Below are 25,997 nucleotides of genomic sequence, written 5' to 3' on the forward strand. Positions count from 1 at the left end.
ATTGTATCCACCAGAAATAACACTGTCATTATAATGAAATCCACTGCATATGGTAATTTTAAAGGAATGCTGTCTCGATGTGAACGAGTTTCTACGACATTATTGACCGTTTTTGAAACATAATTTCACGAATACTGTTGTTACAAAAGTTGTATTTACTTTATGGTTTACTAATTCAGATGTAATTACTTATACAAACAAAACCATCACTTACGGTTTGTATTATTTTCCAAACACCAAATTTTAGAGCAAAGTTAGACAATTTCTGTATTTTATTTAGCACTGCGATACTTTATTCACGTTTTTTGTGTTATTATTGTCTGTCATGCAGGTGTCAAAACATTTTATTTGACAATGGTACTGACTTGTATAGTTAGCGTCACTGGAAGAAGTCGAGCCTTGTGCGCGGCAGAGAAAGTGAAGTGGAATCTCAGGGTTTGTCGGCTTGTCAAGTGAATGTTGAAGTGAGGGTGTGTTCGCCATTTACCTGGACGGCCATCAGTGCTCTTGTGACTACTTTACTAAACGAGGACACAGATACAACTGTACATTTGTATTTATTGTGTTAACGCTGGCTACTCTTCTGAAGAAAGCAGGGTCCGGATTAAAGGTATGCTTGTGAAGGGAGGGAGTCTTAAAAACGGCTTTTGTCGATTCGGGAAAACCTTTCCTATTTCCTGTATGATCATGTTTGGCTTTCAGCTGAAATAGGTAGCTAGCTAAAGTTAACTAGTTAACCACAGACAGAACGTAGTTACTGTGGCAGACCAGTCATTTACAAATTCTTTCGAATTAAGATAATTTAGTACAAGTGGAGGGTCAGTCTCACCATAAGAATTTAACATGTCAACTGCTGGCTAACGTTACAGCAAGTGTTGTTACATTGGAACCTTCAGCAGCATCGTTTTCTATTACCATCACGGACATATTATTTTAGCTTGTTTGACAACTAGATATGATGATTTGCATTCATTTTCCAAATAGTTATGTGGGATGTATTGGCTAGTAAAGTGACTGGAGAGCATATAGTTAGCTTAGCTTACTACTACCACCACAGTACAAGCCATTGATCACACATATTTCTAACATAGGCCTAGTTATGCGTGTAGTTAGTTGCACCTCCAACCCAAACCAATTTTCTCTTTGAGTGGTATGGTAATATTATTGCAGCAAATAGAAGTTGAGGTTGACCAAACTGTATGATTTGTTCAGCGAAGATGATCAATACTGAGAATGAGTTAGTTCAGGCACCCAAACAAATCCATTGTCGAGCTTGATAAGATCCAATCATGTTTGTAGACTGTAAATTGCTGTGTTTGCAACATGTCTAACTAAGTGTCTTGCTCAGCTTTGTGGAAAATAAATTGATGCATAAACATGTAGTCAGTTCCTCCTTATCCTTTTCCATGGGCCAGTATTGAAGGAATCCCAGTGTGCTGAATGCCTTTTCGTTTGGGTGTGGTGTGTGCATGAGTATCACTTGATGACAATGTGACATTCCTAAGAATAATGGACTCAACTGTCAAAGCACATGATAGATAGATCTGGAAAGACTTGATGAGTTGTTGGTTGTCCAATTGGTTGTCCAATTGGTTGTCCAATCTAATCTTATAAATAGTTGCTTGGTTAGTTGTGCAGCCACCAAAATCCCATTCGGTGGATTACGATTTTAAAATCACAATTACTGTGAATGTGGTGACAACAACAATCTACTTCTCTACGTGTTGTCCCCTCCCAGGATGTGAAGAAGGCTCTGAGTTGGGGCTCCAAGATGAGTGTGACGTCATGGTTCCTGGTCAGCAGCTCAGGTACAAGACATCGGTTGCCACCAGAGATGATCTTTGTAGGCCGGGAGGAGTGCGAGCTCATGTTGCAGGTGTGTAACGACATCTACAGCACCTTATGTTTACACACCAGACACCATCAATATGTCATGTGACCCTTACACAATCAGCTGTCCATTCACCCTCTTGTGAAAGGATGTGGCCTATATTAGGGTCATAATGCAAACAAAGCAAGTTAGGTTAATGTACTAGAGATCTGGTAGGAGTTGACCTGTGTGTACATGAGAGGTGTGTATTTGTGAGTGTTTGTGTTACGAGTGTTTTATAAAATTAGTGCCTGCTGGGAGAATTGCCTCTGTCAACTGTTCAATGTCAAAGCAAAATGCAAGTGATGCATTCCACTCTGCTGTTTTTCAACAAAAAAAATCCTGCTTCTAGTTACTGTTTGGAATTCTTTGGGAGTTTCTCTCTGTGTACTTCTCAGTCTTGCTTTATCTCTTTATTTAAGCCACTGGGAAAAATAATGCTTCCTCAGTCTGTGTTTTGTTCAAAATGTCCTTCCCACCACATCTGCTTGCAGAATTGAAAAGCTGCTCTTGTCCACATTCAGGCAACACTTCCAGGCATCATTGGAAATATTACTTTTTTTACAGTGCAATCAGAAAGTATTCAGGCCCCTTGACTTTTTCCGAATATTGTTATGTTACAGCCTTATTTTAAAATGGATTAAATAAAAAAGTATTTACAGTGCTGCTACTCGCTGTTAATCATCTATGCATAGTCACTTTACCCCTTCCTTCATGTACAAATGACCTCGACTAACCTGTACCTCGCACATTGACTCGTTACAAGTACTCCCTGTATATAGCCTCATTGTCATTTTTATATATATATAATAGTTTAGTTTATTTAGTAAATATTTGCTTAACTGCATTGTTGGTTAAGGGGTAGTAAGCATTACACGGTATTCGGCGCATGTGACAAATAAAATATTATTTGATTTCAACAGTGGTTAACATAAGCACCAGGCTTGCATTGGTTAATAGTGATTATTTGCAGGAATGTAAGCAAACTCAAAGGCCTATTCGTTTGGCTATGAGCACATTGTGTATCTACTGTACATGCATGTAGCCTTCATTGCAAATATTTTGTTGCGCTGCTTATGACAGTATCCAGTCTGAGGTTTGTTAGCTCATCAGTATGAGATTCTCAGCTTTGTTCTCTGTATTGTTTTACAGTCGCGCAGTGTGGACAAGCAGCATGCAGTCGTCAACTACAACCCAGCCACAGACGAGCACATGGTGAAGGACCTGGGCAGCCTGAACGGGGTGAGTCCATGTCCCCTGCTTACAAGTTGAATAAAGGATCCAGTCAGCCACAGCCCTCCCTGGAGGGTCCAGAGGCCCACTACCAGTCCCCCAGCCCTAGCACAAAAGAGCCCTCTCTCAGTGCCAGAGATGGTTGTTAGAGCGGCAATGAGCACTGCATTTTCTGCTGTCCTGGTCCCTTTCTTCTGGTGTCTCTCTCCCGTCTTCTTCTGGTGTCTCTCTCTCATCTTCTTCTTCTGGTGTCTCTCTCTCGTTTTCTTCTTCTGGTGTCTCTCTCTCGTTTTCTTCTTCTGGTGTCTCTCTCTCGTTTTCTTCTTCTGGTCTCTCTCTCGCGTCGTCTTCTTCTGGTCTCTCTCTCGCGTCGTCTTCTTCTGGTCTCTCTCTCGCGTCGTCTTCTTCTGGTCTCTCTCTCGCGTCGTCTTCTTCTGGTCTCTCTCTCGCGTCGTCTTCTTCTGGTCTCTCTCTCGCGTCGTCTTCTTCTGGTCTCTCTCTCGCGTCGTCTTCTTCTGGTCTCTCTCTCGCGTCGTCTTCTTCTGGTCTCTCTCTCGCGTCGTCTTCTTCTGGTCTCTCTCTCGGCGTCGTCTTCTTCTGGTCTCTCTCTCTCGGCGTCGTCTTCTTCTGGTCTCTCTCTCTCGGCGTCTTCTTCTTCTGGTCTCTCTCTCTCGTCGTCTTCTTCTTCTGGTCTCTCTCTCTCGTCGTCTTCTTCTTCTGGTCTCTCTCTCGCGTCGTCTTCTTCTGGTCTCTCTCTCTCGTCGTCTTCTTCTTCTGGTCTCTCTCTCGTCGTCTTCTTCTTCTGGTCTCTCTCTCTCGTCGTCTTCTTCTTCTGGTCTCTCTCTCTCGTCGTCTTCTTCTTCTGGTCTCTCTCTCTCTCGTCTTCTTCTTCTGGTCTCTCTCTCTCTCGTCGTCTCCTTCTGGTCTCTCTCTCTCTCGTCGTCTTCTTCTTCTGGTCTCTCTCTCTCTCTCGTCGTCTTCTTCTTCTGGTCTCTCTCTCTCTCTCGTCGTCTTCTTCTTCTGGTCTCTCTCTCTCGTCTTCTTCTGGTGTCTCTCACACACACACTCTCTCTCTCTCTCTTTGTACTATTGCCACTTCATTGCATTGTTATTCCACAGGAATGAGGAGAGGGAAAGACAGCATTTTCCCCTGAAGTGTGTATTGTGGCACCATCTGTTAGAACACCCCCATCTAAACAGACCAGAATATTAGATGTTACTGACATGTATCATGGTGGCTGTTTCTTATTTGTACTTTACTGTACACGCACTGATAGGCTATTTACCCACGTGTCCCCTGACTGCCTTCCTGAGCCCTACTCAGCATAGATGGCCATTACATAACTGCATAATCTCATTAATGCCTTAACGTACAGGTAGGATAGCTTAACTTTCACTGGGAAAACAGCCAACTGCAAAGCATCTTAGCTTTGGCAAACCCCAGAGGCTGTGTGTGGAAGGGAAGGACCTGTTTCCAGTGTGACAACTAACTCATTTATCATCAGCATCTGTTATTATTCCAATGGAATTGAACTAATCAGGATTGTTGTGAAAACAAATAATTCCTGTGTATACATTTTTCTGATGCTTTCAATGTAAACACACAAAAACAAACTGTTTATTTTCTCCCCAGACTTTTGTGAATGATCTGAGAATCCCAGACGAGACTTACATTACCCTGATGCTCTCTGATGTCATCCGCTTTGGATATGATATCCTTTTGTTTATCTGATTATGATTTTGTTTTATTGAATCTTCATTGATTAGGGATTTTCTTGATTGGATCAAACGGATGCATATTTTTTTGTTGTAATGTTTTTTTGTGTGTTTTTTTTTTTTTTACAAACAATTGGATTTCAGAAAGTATTGTCTACACTTGCAATTTAAAACACACATTTTCTTCTTCCTCTGTGGTTTGTGTACCCAACTCTCCCAGCATGTTCATTCCTTGTGGTTTGAGTCAGGGGTTTTAGATTATGTTCAACTCTGGACTGAACATTTCTTGGACTCGTGAACCTCTTGAGCTGAAAAACATGAATAGTTAAATTGAGTTGAAATAACAGGGGGAAAAAGCTGCATGTATTATTTATTATAACACAGTGGCTACTGTCAGAATAAACCTTCTTTAACTCTGCTTCCACATTCTCATGTGTACATCCTGGAGAGGAGTCAACACAAGGTGCCAGAGGAGGCTCTCAAAGTAAGTGAGAACTTCCACACATGTACATATCATCTATGAATATGAGTGATAGTCAGGTAGAGGCTTCTTCATATCCTACTTTCCTCTTGTGTGTTTTAGCATGAGAAGTACACCAGCCAGCTGCAGATGAGTATGAAGGCACTGGAGGCCAGGAAGAAGGAGAAGGAGAGGCAACATGCTAAGGAGAAGACCAGAGACTCATCCTGCTTCAAACAGGAGAAAGCCGAGCATAAAGCTGCCCTCGCAGCAGGTAAAAACCCTGTTTAACTCGCAACTTCAACTCTGCCCCTGTCCACCTCTTGTTGTCCTTTTCTTCTAGAGCCCACAGTATATGTGCTATCCTACATTATAGACCAGGCCTAGGCATTTTCTCTGCAAGGTCGAAAATGATAGCAATTACAATTGATGAACTTAACTGTTTGTCTTGCCACAAACAGTACCAGCAAATACCAGTCTGTTATGCCTTAGGTAAAATATTGCTGCTGATGTCAGTTTCATTATCTAATTTACGTGAGGAAGAAGAAGCCTTTTATACCAAAAAGTGTTAGAGGATCTGTAGATGCACACAGCTCTCCTTGTTAAGCGAACCCCTAGTATACGATCAAGTTACCTTGTGAGGGGATTGGGTCAAAGGTTCAATCCAGTAGGGTCAGACGAGCAGCGTTACTAGTGTGGAACTCCAGTTGGCAGGATGAGTGAAGTGATATTGGCCTGTTGAGCTGGGACACACACAGCCTTATGTCTGTCTGCCATGCCTCTGGACTGGGGCTCCAGACATAGGCAGTAGTGCTGGACCTACTCCTGGTGGTGGTGTGTGTGTGTGGCTGTGTTTTTCGTGCCAAGCGGGCACTGCACCGTAACAGTACTTACAGGTGTCCCTCTGTCCTCAGCTCTGCTCAGGGCTACATCTTTTGGGATTGTATAGGATTTAGAGTGCAGTTAAGTTCCTAAAGCACTGAGGCTTGTTCTCAGCAGGGTAATGCAGGGGTGGACCATCACTAGTGGCTTTAACTACTGACAGTCACAAGGTTATGAAACAACAGACACCAGCAGTGAACACTGCTTTACATTCAGCCTCTTCCTCTCCCACTCTGCCTGTATGTGATGGGTTAATATAGCTGCTGACTGATTCCTTATTTCCTACTGGAGCAGCTGGACTGGTGAGGTGACCACAGTGACAGTACAGTGGCAGGGTCCGCACCCTGTTGACAGTTCAGACACTGAGGCTGTGAGCAGGATATGTCTGTTTTTCCTGCTGCCTTGCAAGGTGTGGACTGTGGAGCCTGGCCTCTCCTTTTGCTTCCTGTCTGTAAAGCAGTCTGCAGGCTCTCTGAGTGTACAGTAGGCCTGGGTGTGACTAGTCTACCCTGACAGGACCTAGGGCTATTCACTCTTTCCACCATAGACGTTACAGTAACTGTCCACTGTTTCCAGATTTCTATGAAATATGAGTCAACATTTTCATGTAGATGGACTTAGAAGCTCAGTTTTGGTGACTTTTTAAAATAATTTTCTACTCCAAAATGAATGAAAATAAAAGTATGCTGACACCATGTAAATGATCATTTCCACATCCAGAAATTAACCCAATAACACATTGTAATAATTAACAAAAATGTATACATTTTTTTACATATTGGGCCATGTGTATATAGTCAAATCATGGTCCATATTATCAGGTAGGCTATGCCTTTAGCCCAACTGATGTAGCAAAGTGCAAATAAATAGGCTGAAGCATGGTGTTGCCTATCTGCATTTACTGTATTTGGCTAATCATTAGCCAGATCCCAAATGTGATCTTTTAATTAGTTATTATCCTATTGATCCCAGAAACCACTTAATGTCACAATTCCCTGGTTGCCACTACTCTTGCTCAACAAAAAATATCTATCTCATCACAAGTTAAGCCCCTCCCCAAAAAGTATTTTGGCATTGTACTTCAAGCTACCCTAGAATTGACCGGTGTCAATTTTGTTTGCAGAGGAAAAGTAAAAGTGGACTGTTCTAGCATCTTCAAAGTGCGCCTCAGCAGAAATATTTTTCATGCTCCAAAATGAGTGCAGCAGAAACACTGAATCAGTTATTCCCAGGCCCTAGACCAAGCAGGGAGAGGGGCCTTCTGTTATAAATGGGATCATGTGATACACAATCCTTCTGGGAGGAGAATGAGACTGGATACTCTAATCCTAATCTTCAATAAAGGGAGGAGATAATGGTAACGGTAATGAAAGTAAAATGTGAAGTTTTTCAAATAAAAACACTGGCCTGCAGAGTTTAGTGACCCATCTCTCCAGAGCAGAACATTAATAAAAACTGCTATAACCTTCCATCTACAGTACACTGAGTGTATAAAACATTAGGAACACCTGCTCATACACAAGACAACTTTTTGGACAAGATGGGTCACATTTATGTCTGATGATAACCAAACACTGCATTCCACAGTAAGAACCTCCATACCAACAGTCAAACATGGCGGTGACGGTTTGGGGATGCTTTGCTGCCTCAGGACCTGGATGATTTGCCTTAATAGAATTAACCATGAATTCTGCTCTGTATTAGAGAATTCTACAGCAGGACTTGAAACAGCAGTTCATGCTTGCAAACCTACAAATGTTGCTTTAGTTAAAGCAGTTCTGCATGCAAGAGTGGGCCAAAATTAATCCACAGCGATGTGAGAGACTGATCAACAACTAAAGGAAGCATTTGGTTGCAGTAATTGCAGCTAAAGGTGGCACAACCAGTTATTGAGTGTAAGGGGGCAATTACTTTTTTTCACACAAGGGAACTGGGTGTTGGAAAACATTTTAAATACATACATACAATGTGTAAGATTTTTTTTGTTATTTGTAAACTCAAGTTCCCTTTATCTAATATTAAGTATAACATTCAGTATCAAAAATTGAGAAAATCAGAAAGGAGGGAAATGTTTTTTCACAGCACTGTACAGACATACATAATCATGATTGATCCATATTGTTTTTATCCATCTGACCAGTAAGGGTATTAGGGCAGATTTCTTGTCACCTTCATGGCTGTGATGACGTTTAACAGCTGTCTGGCCAGCCCGGGATGCTAGCCTATGTGGCATAAATCAGATTATCCACATGCCTGGTGTCTGTGTGAAAACTAAAGCGCTCCATTGGGGCTCACACACTGGCCTAAATAAACCAAAGCACTACAACTCCAAAGTGATGTTTCCCAGATCACACAATAAGACATCAACAATGAGAGGGAGAAACAGAAAGGCACGTCTAGGGCTGTTGTTGTGACCGTATTACCGTCATACCGGCGGCCACGAATCATGAAGGCAGTCAAATTCCACATGACTGTTTAGTCACGGTAATTAGGCTTCTCCAAGCTCTGATTCTGCTGCTGGTCATTAGTAGCCTACCAAACTTGCTAAATGCTTGGTACTCAGCACTGTATTGTCCCTCTAATCATTCTGACATCAACCCAAATGTAATCTGAAATCTAATCAAACACTTCATGAGACCCCATGACCTCATATTGCACAACATTTCTATAGGCTGTGTATTTGTGGGAGAAAACGGCGTGATGGCTGCTAATAAAAAAACGAGGATCTCATCAGCTTTCTATATGCTAGGCCTACTATATTTATTTCTCAACTTTCCTAATATTAAGCACATTGCTTATATTTACAACATGAGTACAGCCTACCTGGTTGGCAGGAAAATAAACCACTTGGAAAAGCTTCCTCCACTCACTATTTAAGTGAAATAGTGCCTTTTTTCCCCTAAACCTTTTCTAATCATAGTCGCACAGCTCTTGTAGCCTAGCCCATAGGCCTATATGTTTAATGATTTTTGTATCACAACTAAAGTGGTCAAATAACTTCTTAATCAAGCACATTAATCCGCTTTACAAGGGGTGTAGAGCCTGTAGAGAACTGGTATATATAAATAAATAAACAATATGTGAGTTTCAAGTTTGGGGAAGTTCATTTTCATATAATAAAAGCATTACATGCATAATTTCATTTGTGTTCACTTTTGATAATGGTGTGTTCCGTTAATGGAACATTCCCGCTTATAGCCTACTACCATGTGCGCATTGCTGCGCTTATAGTGTCAAGAAATAGCCTAATAGTTCATTGACATTTTATGCTAAGCGTTCTGATCTGTTGGGTCAGCTACACTGCATAATTTCTTTTTTTTTATGCTAGTGGTTGTATTAATTTTGGATCTATCACATCCCACAACTGTTCCAGACTATGTTTGGAATATTTATTTCTCGCACAGAATAGAATAGGTAAACTTCTGTACTATGGGGGATTGTAGATTGACATAGGCTAGTGCTTTTGCTGTTCTTTATGCCTACTCATCTTGTTGACTGACAAAAAGTAAATGTGGACAATTCTTCTATTATCTTCAATATGCACCTCAGAATTGGATAAGGACGTGCGCAGTTGCGTCCCCGATGTGTCGGTCTTCACTTGTAGCCTGTGAGAAAGACGCGATCACGTGACAGAGAGCTGTGTGAGTGAGAGACGCTTTGGATTGCGCAGCTCATTTGTGCTGCGAAAGGCATGGCTTTTTTTTAGGGTGCATTACAGCCACCATGAAATTCGAGGTATTATCAAGTGCTTGTCAAATTGTGAATGAGAGACTACTGGAGTGTACAGCCTGTACAGCCTGTGCAAAAAAAAAACTAAGCAGAGCTCATGCCTTTTCAAGCAACTTTTTTTTTTTTCAAATCATTGTTGGTCTCATCATGCAGCATTACAGTGTATTAAAAAGCAAAACATATAGCCTAATGTTTGTAGAACAACTAAAGTTACATTAATAACTCTAAGCATAGAGTACCTATTTCTTTGTCAACCGCTCAACATAGAATAGCTAGCTGCATGTGCGCACTCCCTGAAATCGCTTGGAGAAAATATTTATATTTTATTCAGCTTTGTTCAATTGTATTCTTCATACTATAAAATAATGCCACGGAATTATAATCAAATCTTGTCTGCTAAATGAACTAGTGTAGCCCACAGCCATTTGGCATAGCCACATCAGGACCTACAATAAGGACAACTCAGAGTATGCTATTCTTTTCTTCAGAAATAGACTACATTTTCTTCATATCATGCTTCTTTAGTTCTGTCTAACATAAATAATGGATTTATTGTGGAGGTGTAGGCTATATTACATGGATTTATTAGACTTTTAATTGGCTTGTAGGCTATTTGAGGAAGCCAGGAGATGCTAAATCTGTTTGTTAAGTAACGGTCAATTACCGTGAGACCGACCGTTATTTGCTTGACAATCACCAGCTGACCAAATTTTGTGACCGCCACAGCCCTAGGTACCCTACCACACACTTTTTTTTGGTGGGGGGAGTGACTTAACATTTTTTGATGAAACATATTTTTGTTGCGCAATAGTAGTGGCAACCAGGGAAGTGTTGTGAGAAATTGTGACATTAAGTGGTTTCTGTGAGAAGTACAGGCAGGGGTGTGTTACCCTAACAGGTAGGCCTACAGTACATTATATTCACTGTTTATGCACGTTTTTTTGTGGCATAAAATTAATCAATAGGATAATAACTAATTAAAAGATCACATTTGAGATCTGGCTAATGATTAGCCAAATACAGTAAATGCAGATAGGCAACACCATGCTTCAGCCTATTTATTTGCACTTTGCTGCATCATTTGGGCTACAGGCATAGCCTATCTGATAATATGGACCATGCATAGGTTATTTACTTAAAATAATTAAACTTATATAATTTTACCATTGTGTTATTGAGCTCAGTTACCGTTGTGTTATTGAGCTCAGTTACCGTTGTGTTATTGAGCTCAGTTACCGTTGTGTTATTGAGCTCAGTTACCGTTGTGTTATTGAGCTCATTTACCGTTGTGTTATTGAGCTCAGTTACCGTTGTGTTATTGAGCTCAGTTACCGTTGTGTTATTGAGCTCATTTACCGTTGTGTTATTGAGCTCAGTTACCGTTGTGTTATTGAGCTCAGTTACCGTTGTGTTATTGAGCTCATTTTGTGTTATTGAGCTCATTTACCGTTGTGTTATTGAGCTCAGTTACCGTTGTGTTATTGAGCTCAGTTACCGTTGTGTTATTGAGCTCAGTTACCGTTGTGTTATTGGGCTCAGTTACCGTTGTGTTATTGGGCTCAGTTACCGTTGTGTTATTGGGCTCAGTTACCGTTGTGTTATTGAGCTCAGTTACCGTTGTGTTATTGAGCTCAGTTACCGTTGTGTTATTGAGCTCATTTACCGTTGTGTTATTGGGCTCAGGTGGAAATTATATTTAAAATGGTGTCGGCATACTTTTATTTCCATTCATTTTGTAGAATAATGTCCTTTTTTAAAAAGCCACTAGAACTGAGCTTCTCAGTACCCTCCCCTCCCCCAGCCCTACACGTTTTTCCAGATGACACGCTGAGCGCGTTCTTATCAGAGTTAGAAACATTTTCGTGGGACAAAATGCATTATATTATTCCTAATGTTATCTACTGTGACTGTTTTTGCTACGCTGTTTTGTAATGCTTTGGCATTGTACAGATGTTATGGTGTTTAGGCCTAAAGCTTTTGTGCAGTCATTCTGCCATAGATAGTAGGAATAACAGTTACATCATTCAGTTGGCGCTATACTAATTCTGTTCTCTGATTTCTTTCACTCTCTGTCCGTGTGTGTGCTTTTGTTAGTGGCCAGCGAGACTCCAGTGTCCAGACCCACTCCTCTGTATGGGCAGCCGTTGTGGTGGGGGGAGGATGATGCTGAACACAGTGGAGGACAGCGGCCAGACGAGGACCCTGCAGGTCTGAAACAAACATTACTCTACTATTACTCTATCAATTAATTTGTTGATCAGGATATGTGAGTGTGTCACTTTGAAAGAGGATTGGTATTTCAGTTTTCTTATTAGCTGTGCTGGCTCATAAAGGTTACTGCTCTTGTATTTGATTAGAGTGGCAAACATAACACTTTGGTATGGCACCACATCAGTGTTGGATGCAGTGTACTAAGAGATGAATGGTGTTTAGCTCTGGCAAGCTCTGTAGTGCCCACTGGGGACAGGGAGTGGCCAGTGTCCCACTGAGCCAAGCCAGTCCTGGACCATGTCAGGCCAGCAGCCAGCGCCTCGTGATGGATTACCCTGTAAGCCCAGGGGACGGGGTAGAGGAGGGAGGGTGACTGTCAGCCTCATGCTGCCCAGCCTGGCTGGAACAGATTACCCCTCAGCCGTTCTCCTTTGGGACTCCAAGCTCCCACAGTGACATTTTTACATGTCCAGCTGGCCTGGCACCCACTGATTGGCTGATGTATCTGTTTGTTTGCTCAGTCTAGCTGCTGGAGCAATGTTGTTATTTGTGGCTTCAGTTTAAGAGCGAATACTTGGCAGAGACAGAGTTTTAAAATTATGTTTTCCTTGAATGGTGTAGTATGCCACAGTTGTTAGTACTCCCCTGTAATATTTCATTAGAGTTGTGTCTGTGATACCTTCCCTTACCCACCTCACATACTGCATGTCCTTTGTGCCTGCAATTTACAGTATTAATCTATATAGACCTACTGTCTTCCCACTGTGTCTGCCCTAACAGAGAATACTAAAGAGGGCTCCAGACATGAGATCAGCGGCTCCCTGTCAGACAGCCAGGCCAAGACAATCTACTCACACCACAGGGAGCCAAGCTACTTTGAGATACCCACCAAGGAGTTCCAGCAGCAGGAGCTCCATGAGGTTCCCACTAAGGACACTGACCCCCCTTCTCTCCCTGTCCCTGTTCTCCCTCCAGTCCCCACCTCCACGCCCCCTGGGGTGCAGAGCCACGCCTCCTTCACCATTGAGTTTGATGAATGCACACCAAGCAAGATCAAGATCAAGGACCATGTGACAAAGTTTTCCTTCCACCAGCAACGCAAGCTCCCGGGTAAGGAGGCGGTGACAGCGCCCACTGAGGTGATATCAGCGGAGTGCAAGGTGGCTGATTGGCTGGTCCAAAGCGATGTGAGCATGATGAGGAGGTGGTCTCGGACAGAGGACATGTTCAGCTCAAAGAGTGGCCTGACCATCTGCAACGAGGCTTCCACAGGTGAACTCTGACCATTTATTCACTGACTCCACGGTTACTATCCTCTGTTGCTGTCAGAGCTAACGTGTTTCTCTTTTTATCATCAGGCCACCACCATGAGGATGGGACTCGGAGTGACTCTGAGGATCCTGTTGTAAACGGGAAACGGGCTATACAATTAAAGCCACCGATGGGCCCTCACAAATCTCTACCACCCCAGCTGGCCCTCCCTAGACCCTTCACCAACCCTGACTCAGCGGATCCTCAGTCTCACTCCCCTCCTCCAAGCCAGGACAAAGCAGACCCCCAGCAGGGCTTCGTCATTGAGTTCTTTGACGACAATCCACGCAAGAAGCGCTCACAGTCCTTCACCAACAACACAGGCCAGCTCGACAGCCCGGCCTTCAGGAACAAGCCGGAGAAAAGGTGCGACCCCAGCACCCCCACCCAGCAGTACACCATTCCCTTGAAGGGCCCGGGTTCTGGAGGCCCCAAGAGGGCCGGCTCCCTGAGGAGGGAGAAGATGGAGGATCGGATCAGTAACGACATCTCCTGCTCCATCCCTCCCAGGCTGTTTAGAAGTGTGGGACGCAGGTCCAAACTGGCCCAGGACTTCACGGCTGAGTTCCTGAGGGAGTCCAGACAGGAGTCTAGGCCGAGCATGAACACAACCTGGGTGAAGAATACATCTCCTCTGTCTCCTACCACCAGCCCCCCACCAACAGTAGAGGCAATAGCACCCCACTCCCACCCCCACCAGACCACACCAAGCCCCCCTCAGCCATACCTGACTCAGACTTCATCCTGTACCCACCAGTCTGCACCCCTGAAAGCCCCTCTAATGCCCATGGCCCCACGCAGCCTGGAGGCCCCACGCAGCCTGGAGGCCCCACGCAGCCTGGAGGCCCCACGCAGCCTGGAGGCCCCACGCAGCCTGGAGGCCCCACGCAGCCTGGAGGCCCCACGCAGCCTGGAGGCCACAAGCCCCAAAGGCCTGGGGAACGAGGAGGATGATACCTTGAGTGAAGCAGGGACCTACACCATTGAGACAGAGGTCCAGGATAAAGAGGTGGAGGAGGCACGCAGCAAGATAGAACAGGCAAGTCTCTTTGCCTTACTCTCTGTAGTCGTCTGTCGTTCTCTGTAGTCGTCTGTCGTTCTCTGTAGTCGTCTGTCGTTCTCTGTAGTCGTCTGTCGTTCTCTCGTCTTATCTCTCTAAGTTTGAGAGACTTATTCGTCTTATCTCTCTAAGTTTGTTTAATATCACACCTTGTCATGTCATATGCTTCACCATGAGATAACCTGCCTTGTCAAGTATGCGACTATGATGCTATCTATCACAAGCCAACGCGAGTGTCACATAGGAAAGCCAGTGGATGTGGCAGCCTCCAGCCCTACAGAGACAGCGTTCACACACTCACATCATGCTTTGTTCCTGACAGGTGTTTGTTGTTGTTGAGGGGCCAGAGCAGCCCGGCCAGACTGCAGCAGCAGCATGTAAGCCTGTTGAGTTTCAGGACAGGGAGGAGCGTAGGGAGAGTAGCTTGGTGGATCTGATGCCAGCTCCAGGGCAGGGACAGAATCTGGTGCAGGTAAACCCCCCCCCCAGCTGGGCTCTGTGGTGACACATTCCTACAGCTAATCAGTCAACAATCAGTCTGCTGGTTCAATAAGCTATCAGCCTTGGAAACACAATTCTACTTGTTCTGATCTCATGATTCTCCATGGTTCACCTCATATCCCTCTTAGATCTTTAGTTGTCTCTGTTGGTTTCTGGGGGTGTTGGTGTGGTAGTTCTTTACTTCCGACTGGGTTTGGGTGTGTCCAACGTGTTTTCACTGGTGGTGTTCTTGGTTTCTACCTGAGGAGTGGAATGAATTGGATTTTTGCTGTCATAAAATGTCATTTTCAGATATAAAAAATATCCCAACATCCTAAACTGTGAATGTGTTTCTTCGCCTAATCGGTTTGTCAACCAAATAAAATTTCTTGAATGTGATTGTGTTATTTTTTTCCTTCTATTTTAAGCCTGATTTCTATTTATTGACTGCTATCAAGACATGTGAATAACTAGTGTGATCCTCCCTGCAGGTACCTGGTGGCTCTAAGTGGGTGTCTTGCTGGGCCAGCCTGGCAGACAGCTACACACACTCTGGCCCTGCCTCAGGCCTCTTCGAAATCCCCTCACAGATGGACCTGTCAGGAGGAGGTATGGGAATTTGCACAGAATTTGAAATGATAATGAGTTATTATCAACTTGATTAAAAATGTATCTTCCTGTTTCCATTCAGTTGGTGGGAGGACCGTCCATCAGGCAACGCTCAGTCGGAACATCAATAGTGTGGAATCGGAAGGCCCGAGTTCCAAAACACAGCGTATTCCTTCTCAGGCACCAACGATGGAAATTAATGAGACTCCAACTCCCAGCATTCTTATCCATCAGGACACTTACTCTACCTATGATATCAAAGAGAGGAGCTTCAGAGTCCTTGGACCACAGGAGGACCTCCACAACCTGTCTGTACAGGACGACCTTGACCAAGACAGCCTGAGTGATGCCAGTAAGTCAGACGACGGCTCCATCGTGGAGCAGAGGAAGATGCCCACACCAGAGAGGACAGACAAGAGTACATCTCAGAGCAGTGAAAAGGAGAGGCCCACACTCCCAGCCAAGTCTACATCATTCTACATTGGCTCTAAGGAGAGTGTGTCTAAACAGGAGCGGGGATCCAGACCCAATACACCCAGGATTGAGAGAAAACCACCACCACATCCCAACACACCACAGTTCTCCACAGCCACCCTGACCAAACAACAGGGTGGACAAGAATTTCAGAAGACAGTCAAGCTCAACTCATCAGCTCCCAAGCTTGACTACCAGGGCAGAGTCAGCCCTGAGCCCAACGAGATGTCAGTGTCTCTGGTCAGGCAGGAGAGTTTCATTAAGGACCAGCCAAGTGATGCTGCGGTCACCAGACTCCCACACATCTCCAGCCAGCCTGCTCTGAATGACCCTGACCCTGCTGAGGCGTTCCAGGGTGTTTGCGGCCAGGACACCCACTCCTACCTCAATGGGCCCGAGGATGCTCTGGCTGCCCTGGCGGCCAAGCTCCAGGCCCAGCCGCCTGATGTTGTTCCTCGCCCCATAGATGACTCTCTATCTGGGGAGTCTGACATGGACTCAGCGAGCACTGCCAGCCTGCGCAACAACCAGACTGCCCCCAAGACTGGATCCAAGAAGCCCTTGTTCACTAGTGGCCTTCAGAGGGAGAGGTCCTCTGCCAGCTCCTTCACCCAGGAGCCCAGTTGCCAGCAGTCAGCCTTCAATCGCCTGTCCGAGAGGCGGCGGTCCCAGAGAGTGGACAGCAGCAGGAAGCCTGAACAAGACAGGAGGCTGGGAATGAGATGCTGTGTTGTAAAACATTTAAAACATGGCACCATGGACCTGAGTGACGACCCCCAGAGCTTCAGCTTACCCTACTTGCCTGAAACCATCTCCTCAGACCAGGAGGTCCCCCGGCCCGCTGCATGCAAGAAGTACACCGTCCCCCTGCAGAAGGAGGATCCCACTAAGTCCTCCAAAGTGGCCCAGGCCCTAAGCCGCTCCAACAGCATGTCTGCCCCACGGCCCACAAGAGCTTCATTGCTTCGCCGGGCTCGCCTGGGCGAGGCATCCGACAACGAGGTTACAGAGACAGACAGAATCTCCCAGAACTCCCAGGAAGTCAGTGGGACCTCCAAGGCCTCCCAGGACAGTAAGAAGCAGCTCTCCAGGCTGGACATGCTGGCTCTGCCCCGGAAGAGGACTAGCTCCTTCACCACTCCCAGTGATACAGAGTCCTCAGCACCCAGGACAGGCTTCTCCAACCGCAGCACAGAGTCCAACAGCGGCTCTGGCCTTAAGGCCTCCGTGGCCGGGCCCAGCACTAAGCCTGCGCTAGGCAGGGCCTCTGGAGCTTCAGGCAAGCTCATCACCCGCGTCCGCTCCAGCAGTGCCAAATACACCAGCAGCACAGCCAGTGAGTAACAAACACGCATATCAGTCTCCCCTTTGTCTTTAAAATGTAATTTTATGTAGTACTGTCTTAGTAATCATTTATTACAGGTGTAAGAACCTGAAAGGTAAAACTGTCTAAATATGTCTCAGCCATTCCTGAAATATTACAGAAATGTAATGAACCATGAAAATGACTTCTTCTGGATTGGAGGCATCACAATTTAGGTCTGCGTAAAGGTGTCACGTCCTATCAATTATCTAGATGAATTGGTTCTGAGTGAGTTTGAGATAATTAGTTCAACTAACAAGTTATGAAGGTGCAAGCCTTGGTTTTATTCTTCTGGATATTTGGCTTTAAGGGCCTCCACTAAACTTCACTAATGCTGTATTGCTATTTGCAATTGATTTCAATCATTTCTACTAGAATACCTGTGGTGAAGGTGGATATACCATCTGCACAATGTTCTCATAATCATTATGCAATCTTCAATCATGATAACATAACTGTCTAGAACAATGTTATGAGAATATTGTGGGTCAGATGTGGAATACCGTGCTCTATCCTTTGAGCGATATTCTGTGGTTTAACTATACTTCACTTTCTACATTGTGTCAATATGACTATGGTCTTCAACAACATGACTTTGTGACAGTAGCCATTACTGTTGGGTTGAGTGCTCATTTCTGGTTGTGAATGTTTTTGAATCAAAGAAAATCCTAATGAATAGTTTATACAGCAAGACTTAAATCTTGCATCAGTACATTTACCATCTGAATGAGCACAAAACTACAAAATCCTTCTATATGGGTCTATGGGGTATATTTGGGTGCTTTGGGATGTGTAGGGTTTATAGTGTTTTAATGGTGTCCTTTCATGGTGTCTCTGTTTTTACCTTCTCCTCATCGTCCTAACTTTCTAAAACACCCTTCAAACCAATTCATGGCTGAAAGGCTCTAGACGACGACAGAAAGGCTCTGACTACACCTCCACCTCCGAGGAGGAATTTGACTCTAACCAGAGCACCCTTAAACACAAACGCTCACACACCCCTCAGCTTCCCGCTCCCAGCCTCTCATCCCCCCACGCCCCAAACCCCGCTCACAAGACTCGGACCAGGAGAGTCACGAGGGAGACGCCTACCAGAACTGGTCCTCTCACAGTGCTGAGATAGCAAGGTGAATTGAGATGGCAAGGACACAGCATAAGCCAGTTAATGCTATTGCTGAGTGCTTTAATTATCTGCACGGTAATTGAAGTGGTTATTGAGTTCACAACAGTAGTGAGATCATTTGAAACTTCTTGAATTTTTCGCTCTTGGTAGATTGCCTGAGGTATCCATCCCTATGTTGGTCTGTTCTCCCCTTCTAGACTGAGTCAGGACCTGGCTAAAGATCTATCCGTCCTGGCCAGGGAGATCCATGGTGTGACTGGTGATGCTGATCCTCAGAGCTCTTCTGCAGTGGAGGCCAATACACCTGTCTCTACCATCACCGCCAGGGAGGTGGTATGTTAACCACACTGCCCAGTCACACTGATATTTTATTTAGCACACAATGCAGTATATCCTCACCTGTGTTCACTGAATCCTGTTACAATGGCTGGAGAAGACATACACAACATATCAACCAAGAGTTTTCATTATCTCCATGCTGTCGTGTCTTTGGCTATGCCGGATTAAGTTATATGACATGCTATAGAATAGCATCAATAGTAATCAATATTACCTGATTGAGCTAATCATGTAAATGTAATTAACTAGAGAGTCGGGGCACCACAAAATAATATTTATAGCGCTGTTATATTCCGAATAAACTCTTAAAGACCTAGTAATATTTTACATCAATAGCCGAAAGGTTGCAAGTTCAGTAACCGAAAGGTTGCAAGTTCGAATCCCCGAGCTGACAAGGTACAAATCTGTCGTTCTGCCCCCGAACAGGCAGTTAACCCACTGTTCCTAGGCCGTCATTGAAAATAGTAAAATAAAGGTAAAATAAAAACCTTAATTCAGTCTCATCTGAAAGTTGTAAATTCTTGGTTATCTGCACGAATCCTGGCTAACAAGTTGAATCAGCAATACAAAATTGGGTTTAATTATTTATTTACTAAATACCTAACTAATCACACAGAATTACACATACACATAATTAATCATAACTTGATTACAAATTACATCATAAAGGAAAACGTCCCTAGTGGGAGGAACAGATATGACCGCTTGTTACACAAAAGAAAAGGGGCTGGGTTTGAGTGAAAGAGCGGGAAGACTGAGGAACAAAGGGCGAAGCTGTGCTATCGTAAATACAGTATCTTATGCATTCTAAATTACCACCCATTTGGAAAAGGAAAATGCAATAAATATTTCCTCTGAGCTGCGCTTCTGTAGGTTGGTGGTAGATGGAAGGCCGTGTTGCCAAACCGAGTCCTTTGAAGAATGTCTCTGGTGGTCAATTGGATACGTTGTAGTAATGTCGTTGTGTGATAGACGGAATACTCTGTCTGTTCCTTCCTAACCTTTGTTTGCAGCTGCTGTTGCTAACTCAACGGCTAGGAGGTATCACTTCTGTAGTGAATAAGAGTTCAAAGTTCATACCATTCGCAACCAAAGCTCACACTGATGTTGGCTTCGTTCTGTAGTTATTATCTGAACCATTCTGACATCGGACCGTCGTCCTCACATCCTCGGAACTGGAGGTTATATTGTCGTCAAGGCTTTATATAGGAAGGGAGAGAGGGGCGTGTTTGAAAAGTTTTATAGCCCATTTCCCTTCACAGGGGCGGGCCACTGATTGAGCATAGCCCTAACCTTATGAAAACCCAAATCTCACAGTTTAGAAGCTAAAATCACATTTCATCCCATCACGATTAATTTCATATTCAAATATTTAAATTGAACAACAATTCCATGTGAATCCGATAACTCTGATGTGTAGACTTTCCACTGTAGAGTTTGTCATCTTATCATTGATGAGAATGTTTCAGATGACAACCGAACTGACATCATATTCATTAAGCACCACCACATATGTTAAATTGGTCGGGTTTACCAGAATATAGTTAATTTCCCCCCACCTTCTGATGTTCCCAGAATCTCTATGTTAACCAAAGGGGTTTGCAAATGTAACATCAGTAGGGTAGAGAGAGGAGAAAGGGGGGAAGAGGTATTTATGACTGTTATAAACCTACCCCCAGGCCAACGTCATGACAATGCTGTCAGACAGCACAGCCATCTCCTCAGGCTGCCCAGCCTTCTCAGTTGCAGATTTATCAATGAGTTTCTCTCACATCTGTGGCCAATGCAAAACATTAATTTGACTGTCATTAATAGGGTTTTATCCATCAATTCATCTTGATTGTTGTTTCTTCCCTGTTTCCATATCAGCTACCTTATGATTGGCACATATGATAACCATCCTTAACTGTTGAGACTGTCTGACTCCTCTTGTATTGCAGTTGGTCCATCCCATCCCAGAGGCTGCTGGTGTGAACTACCTTAGAGTTCCTCCTGGATCCGCTGCAGCCAGGGACCCCGACCAAACCATTATGAATGACCAGGAATACAACTCTAAGCACAGAGGATGGAACCAGGAAGTGGTTAGACCATACTATTATTTATCATACCACTTCAAGCCATTTTGAGAATGTTGAACATTATAAATAGATTCTGTCTTTTTTTATAAGTTGCTGTTCAGCCTTGTTTTTGTGAAATTGAGTTGACTGATTGTTTTTGTCTGCGATCTCTCTCCAGGTTGTTGTGGATGATCTGATGTTGAATCCAGTGTCCCAGATCTCTCTGGCTATTCGAGAAAACACAGAGCAGCTAGCTGAGAAAATAAAGTATGAATTTATACAAAGACATGAAGTATGTTCAAAAATTCACAATACCTTTTCTGTCCATTCCCCTCACATCTCATACCAGAACCAGATGATAAGTTTGATTAGTCCTCTGATATGTGGTAATCTCGTTAGCTCTGCGTGACTTTCTGAGTGAGCTCAGCCACTTAGCATGGCTAATGGACTCAGACTGAGTGAACTGTGCTGTGTTGGGCAGATAGCCTATCCTTAGGTCCTTAAATATTCAGTATAGGAATTCCTCATTTGATATGTGGTTGCTCTGTCTGTACTCTAGAGTGTGTTTTTGTGCTTGCAGGGTACTATTCCACAACAAAACTGACGTTTGGGGAGAGATTGAATCAAAGCTCAATACTGAAAATGACATCCCTGTCCTGAAAGGCTCAAACAAGGTTGGTATTTCCTCAAGGTTCTCCAGTTAGTTTATAGTTATTTGTGATGATTTGCTGTATAATGCTTATTTCCATCAGCAGTGTGTAACATGCCTATTTGTATTTCAGGAAATCACAGCTATTCTGAAAGAGCTCAGAAGAGTTCAGAGACAACTTGAAGGTAAGTGCACATTCATCACAAAAATTGAGTAAAACCTCCATGTAAACAAGCATCACTTAAAATGTTTTTTTGCTTTTTGTTAAATAATTTTTTCCCCCTCAACATTTTAGTTGTGTTGATTTATGCCTGATTTTTCTGTCCCTTCCACAGTCATCAACACTATCATTGAGCCCAGTGGAAATCTTGAGCCAGCCAAAGCCTCCACTCCTAGTGCCGCCTCCACTCCTAGTGCCCCCTCCTCAGCCGGTTTGAAGCCATCCAGGGCCCCTTCGAGATACTGGAGAACCTCGGGTTCCCAGCGGGGTGGGGTTCCCTCTTCCAGCTCCAGGCCCAGTGAGAGTGTCAGGAGATCAGTTGTGGCCTCTGAGGCAGAGAGCTACGTGGTCTGAGGTTTTGGAACACAGTGCCTCCCCTTCACTGCTACATCACAATTCCAGGTGTTGAGAGAGTGGATTAGAGGGGGAAATAGGCACTGCTAGAGAGAACTGTGGCCCCACCGCACAAAGACACTACTGTACTGTGTGTGCACTACTAGACAACTGCAATGCGCATTGAACTGCCATGGTGTGAGAAAGGGGTTGAATGAGACACAAAACCATGCAGTGGTTAGTTCAGTCGAGGGAAAATCACTTTAAAGGCCATTGCAACTGTTTTTATATCAATAAAAAAAACAATTCTGGATAACATATAAGGACCTTACTGTAATAGATATATATTCAAATTGACAAAAATAACTTTTTACACAAACTATTTCTCAAGCAAGAATTTTGCTAGGACTGTCTGAGTGGAGAAGAAAAACTGAAAACTAGCTGTTCTTGGCAGAGGTTTGGAACTCTTTGTTATTGTTATTGGTCTATTAACCAATTTACCGCATGGTGATGTCACCATGGAAAGCCGAAATGTCCGCCCATGCAAACCTGCTGATTAGAAGGACCTGTCTAGATTGTATTTTCAACCAACAACTCCAGGATCAGTGTTAGTTTCATCAGCTGTTGAACAATATGATACAAAACACATAAACAGAATTTTGACCACACTGGGCCTTTAAGACGAGGTCATTATTCTGCCATATACCCTTGTTGATCTCACGCTCAGAAAACTTATGCATACTTGCATTTGATTGATTGATTTCTATAATTTTATTAATTGGGGAAATTTTGCTGCAATCAGCTAGAGCACAGTATATTTAAAAACAGCTTGAGTATATTTTATTTAAGGACGTATATATTACTAAAGTAATTAACTAATACAATTAAAGCATATTTTGACTTTGCTTGATTAAATGTACAAGTAAAGAATTTATATTTATATTCCTTGATAGGTTTATTCAAGACTTCATCACTGCTTTCTTTGAATACTCACTTTCTTTTGACTACTTTCTCCCTCTATGGACCAGACCTATTGAAGAATGGCTAAAGTATTTAATTGTAATGATTTATATATTATTAAAGAGTTTATACATTTGCACTTGGACACTTGCTTTTGCGCAAATAGAATGTTATTTTCCTGGTCTCTTAAACGACATTGAGGCATTTTTTTAAATGCAATGTAAGAATGGCTCTAGGAGTCATTGCTTTACAAGGTATCTCATGTTGCCAGTAGAAACTTTTGCGTATGTATTCTCTAGAGTCAAAGGTAGACATCAGGTCTGCTTCCTCATGCACTCTCTGACACTATAGATTTCCTTGTTCTCAGAACTGAAAGTCTGTGTGGAATGTATGTATGGTTAGGTGGGCAGGGCTGGGGGGCTTAGTGCTGGGGTAGAACGTTCGTTTTAATCACCTAGCAACAGCCAACTGCTGTATCTGCGTAGCTCAGCCCAGCGATTTTAGGCTTTGAAACAGAATAAAACAAAGGACTCATTCAGGGCTTCTACCAGCTAGCGCCATTTGGAAAGTGTGTTTGTATTGCTGATAGGTTTGATTGTCATAACTGGTCAGTTGATTGCACAGCTTTCAATAATGTGGTCAGACATACAGTGAGCTCTAAAAGTATTGGGACAGTGACACATTTGTTGTTTTGGCTCTGTACTCCACAGCACTTTGGTTTTGACATGATATAATGACTATGAGGTTAAAGTGCACACTTAACTTTAATTTGAGGGTATTTTCATCCATATCGAGTGAACCATTTAGAAATTACAGCACTTTGGTTTTGACATGATATAATGACTAGAGTGAACCATTTAGAAATTACAGCACTTTGTACATAGTCCCCCCATTTTAGGGGACCAAAAGTGTTGGGACAAATTCACTTGTGTATTAAAGTTGTCAAGTTTAGTGTTTGGTCCCGTATTCCTCGCACGCAATGACAATGATTTTATCAAGCTTGTGAATCTACAACATTGTTGATGCATTTGCTGCTTGTTTTGGTTGTGTTTCAGATGATTTTGTGCCCAATATAATGATTTGTCATTTTGGAGGTACTTTCAGAACATAATGTTTCCAAACACTTCTACATTAAATGTGGATGATACCATGATTACTGCTAATCCTGAATGAATTGTGAATAATGATGAGTGGGAAAGTTACAGATGCACAAATCATACCCTGATATTGTAATGGTGAGAGGTTTGTGTGTCTTGGGGTATGATATTATCATGGTAGCATCCACATTTTAATGTAGAAGTGTTTAGAAATATTATATTGTTATTTACAATAAAAGTGACTATATAAAATTACACCGTACATTATTTATCATTCATTTCTATTGGGCACAAAATAATCTGAAGCGCAGCCAAAATAAACAGCAAATGGTTTTGGTCCCCTAAAATGGGAGGACTATGTACAAAAAGTGTTGTAATTTCTAAATGGTTCACCTGATATGAACAAAAATACATTCAACTTAAAGTAGTCAGTCTGCACTTTAACCTCATAGTCATTGTATCATTCAAATCCAAAGTGCTGGAATACAGAGCCGAAACAACAACAAAAAGTGTCACTGTCCCAATACTATTGAAGCTCGCTGTATCTCAGGGCAGTGTACTTTCTGTCCCCTTCTTGATTCCCCTTTCTTGGTTGAAATCGTCATCTGTGGCTTCAATTTTGCCAAAGAATACCAATGATACTTGTCTTGTAGAAGTGATTATTATTAACACTTTACTGACTTAAATGCCCTCTGACAGTTTTCAGTGTCGCTTTCTGGAGATATTTTCTCCAGTCTCATTGCTGTACACTCCTTCATTCCACCAATAAGCACACCACACTACATGAACTCCTGTGATGTTGATGTCAGTTTTAAAGGACTGTAATCAGGTGTCAACAGCAAGATGCACTTGCTGTTTCTTGTTTTGTTCTAATCATTCATCATAATTGTGAGCAGAAATGTTGCGCAGTTATACATTAAATCAAAATGTCATGCTATATGTACATATCTAAGACTTGATGATCTAGAGATGACCACACCATCTTGTATTTTGCACTAGTGTAGTACCATTGGGACCCTTTAATCTTATGCTGAGAAGCTACACATTAAGCCACCTTTTTTTACTAAGGGGGATGCTCTCATTCTGTTAGATTGTATAAATGATATCCTGTCCGGAAGGAAAGGAGACTGAAAATGCAATAAAATAAAGGGACTACAGTCCACAAGTGCTTGTCCTTTTCCCAACAGTTTGTGTAGCTGTATATGAAATTGTAAAAGGAATTTCCCTCAGTGCCACAAAGCCTTTTGGGATATATGGTTTCATACCACAAAGTACAGTTCTTGTTTACACCCATGGGCTCAGTTAAATCTGTCTCTGAGGTTTTGATTGCTATGACACGAAGTGCTGCTGCTATTCTGCTTTGTGGACGTTTTATTATATTTCTCCATCAAAAGATCCAGTTAAACACTTTTAATTGAGAAATATATTGATGTCATATGTCAGTCAAATGTTGTATACCTAGCTCATATCCCTTTAAAGTCATCAGTCACCATGGTTTGTTTTTTGGGTTGGTTGGCTCTTGCACCCTAAAAGTAATGTTAAGTTCCACATCCTTCAGCATCTGTTATTTATGATGTTTTCCAGAATGAATTTATTGGAAAGGTTATACATTTTGTGCAAAGTTTAGAGAATGTGATAACATGTTGTAATAAAGAGATTTGTAATCAATTCTGTTGTACTGTCATCTTCATTATTTTTATTCCAATGCCACTTGTTTGATATAAGCCTAATATTGTAGCACTCAACAGAATCATGTTTTACAAGTACTTTTATTTATACTGTATATCCTGATCTCTCAAAAAAAGGGAAATGAAAGAAAAA

General features: G+C 42.9%; 1 protein-coding gene across 1 annotated transcript; it reads left to right on the forward strand.

Moving 5' to 3' along the window:
- Positions 1-393: 393 nt before the first annotated feature.
- Positions 394-25,844, forward strand: LOC115146264 (centrosomal protein of 170 kDa protein B-like). The gene is given in 20 exon segments (XM_029688245.2): positions 394-610; positions 1,739-1,876; positions 3,023-3,112; positions 4,737-4,815; positions 5,245-5,303; positions 5,403-5,553; positions 11,985-12,098; positions 12,882-13,373; positions 13,460-14,451; positions 14,795-14,944; positions 15,444-15,561; positions 15,644-17,371; positions 18,301-18,390; positions 18,393-18,525; positions 18,719-18,854; positions 20,801-20,941; positions 21,096-21,184; positions 21,498-21,591; positions 21,700-21,751; positions 21,902-25,844. Coding segments are annotated over 19 exon segments (5,052 nt in total). The 5' UTR covers positions 394-610; positions 1,739-1,771; the 3' UTR covers positions 22,141-25,844.
- Positions 25,845-25,997: the final 153 nt, after the last annotated feature.

This window comes from Oncorhynchus nerka, linkage group LG18 (genome assembly GCF_034236695.1).
Source record: "Oncorhynchus nerka isolate Pitt River linkage group LG18, Oner_Uvic_2.0, whole genome shotgun sequence".
NCBI classification, from domain to species: domain Eukaryota; kingdom Metazoa; phylum Chordata; class Actinopteri; order Salmoniformes; family Salmonidae; genus Oncorhynchus; species Oncorhynchus nerka.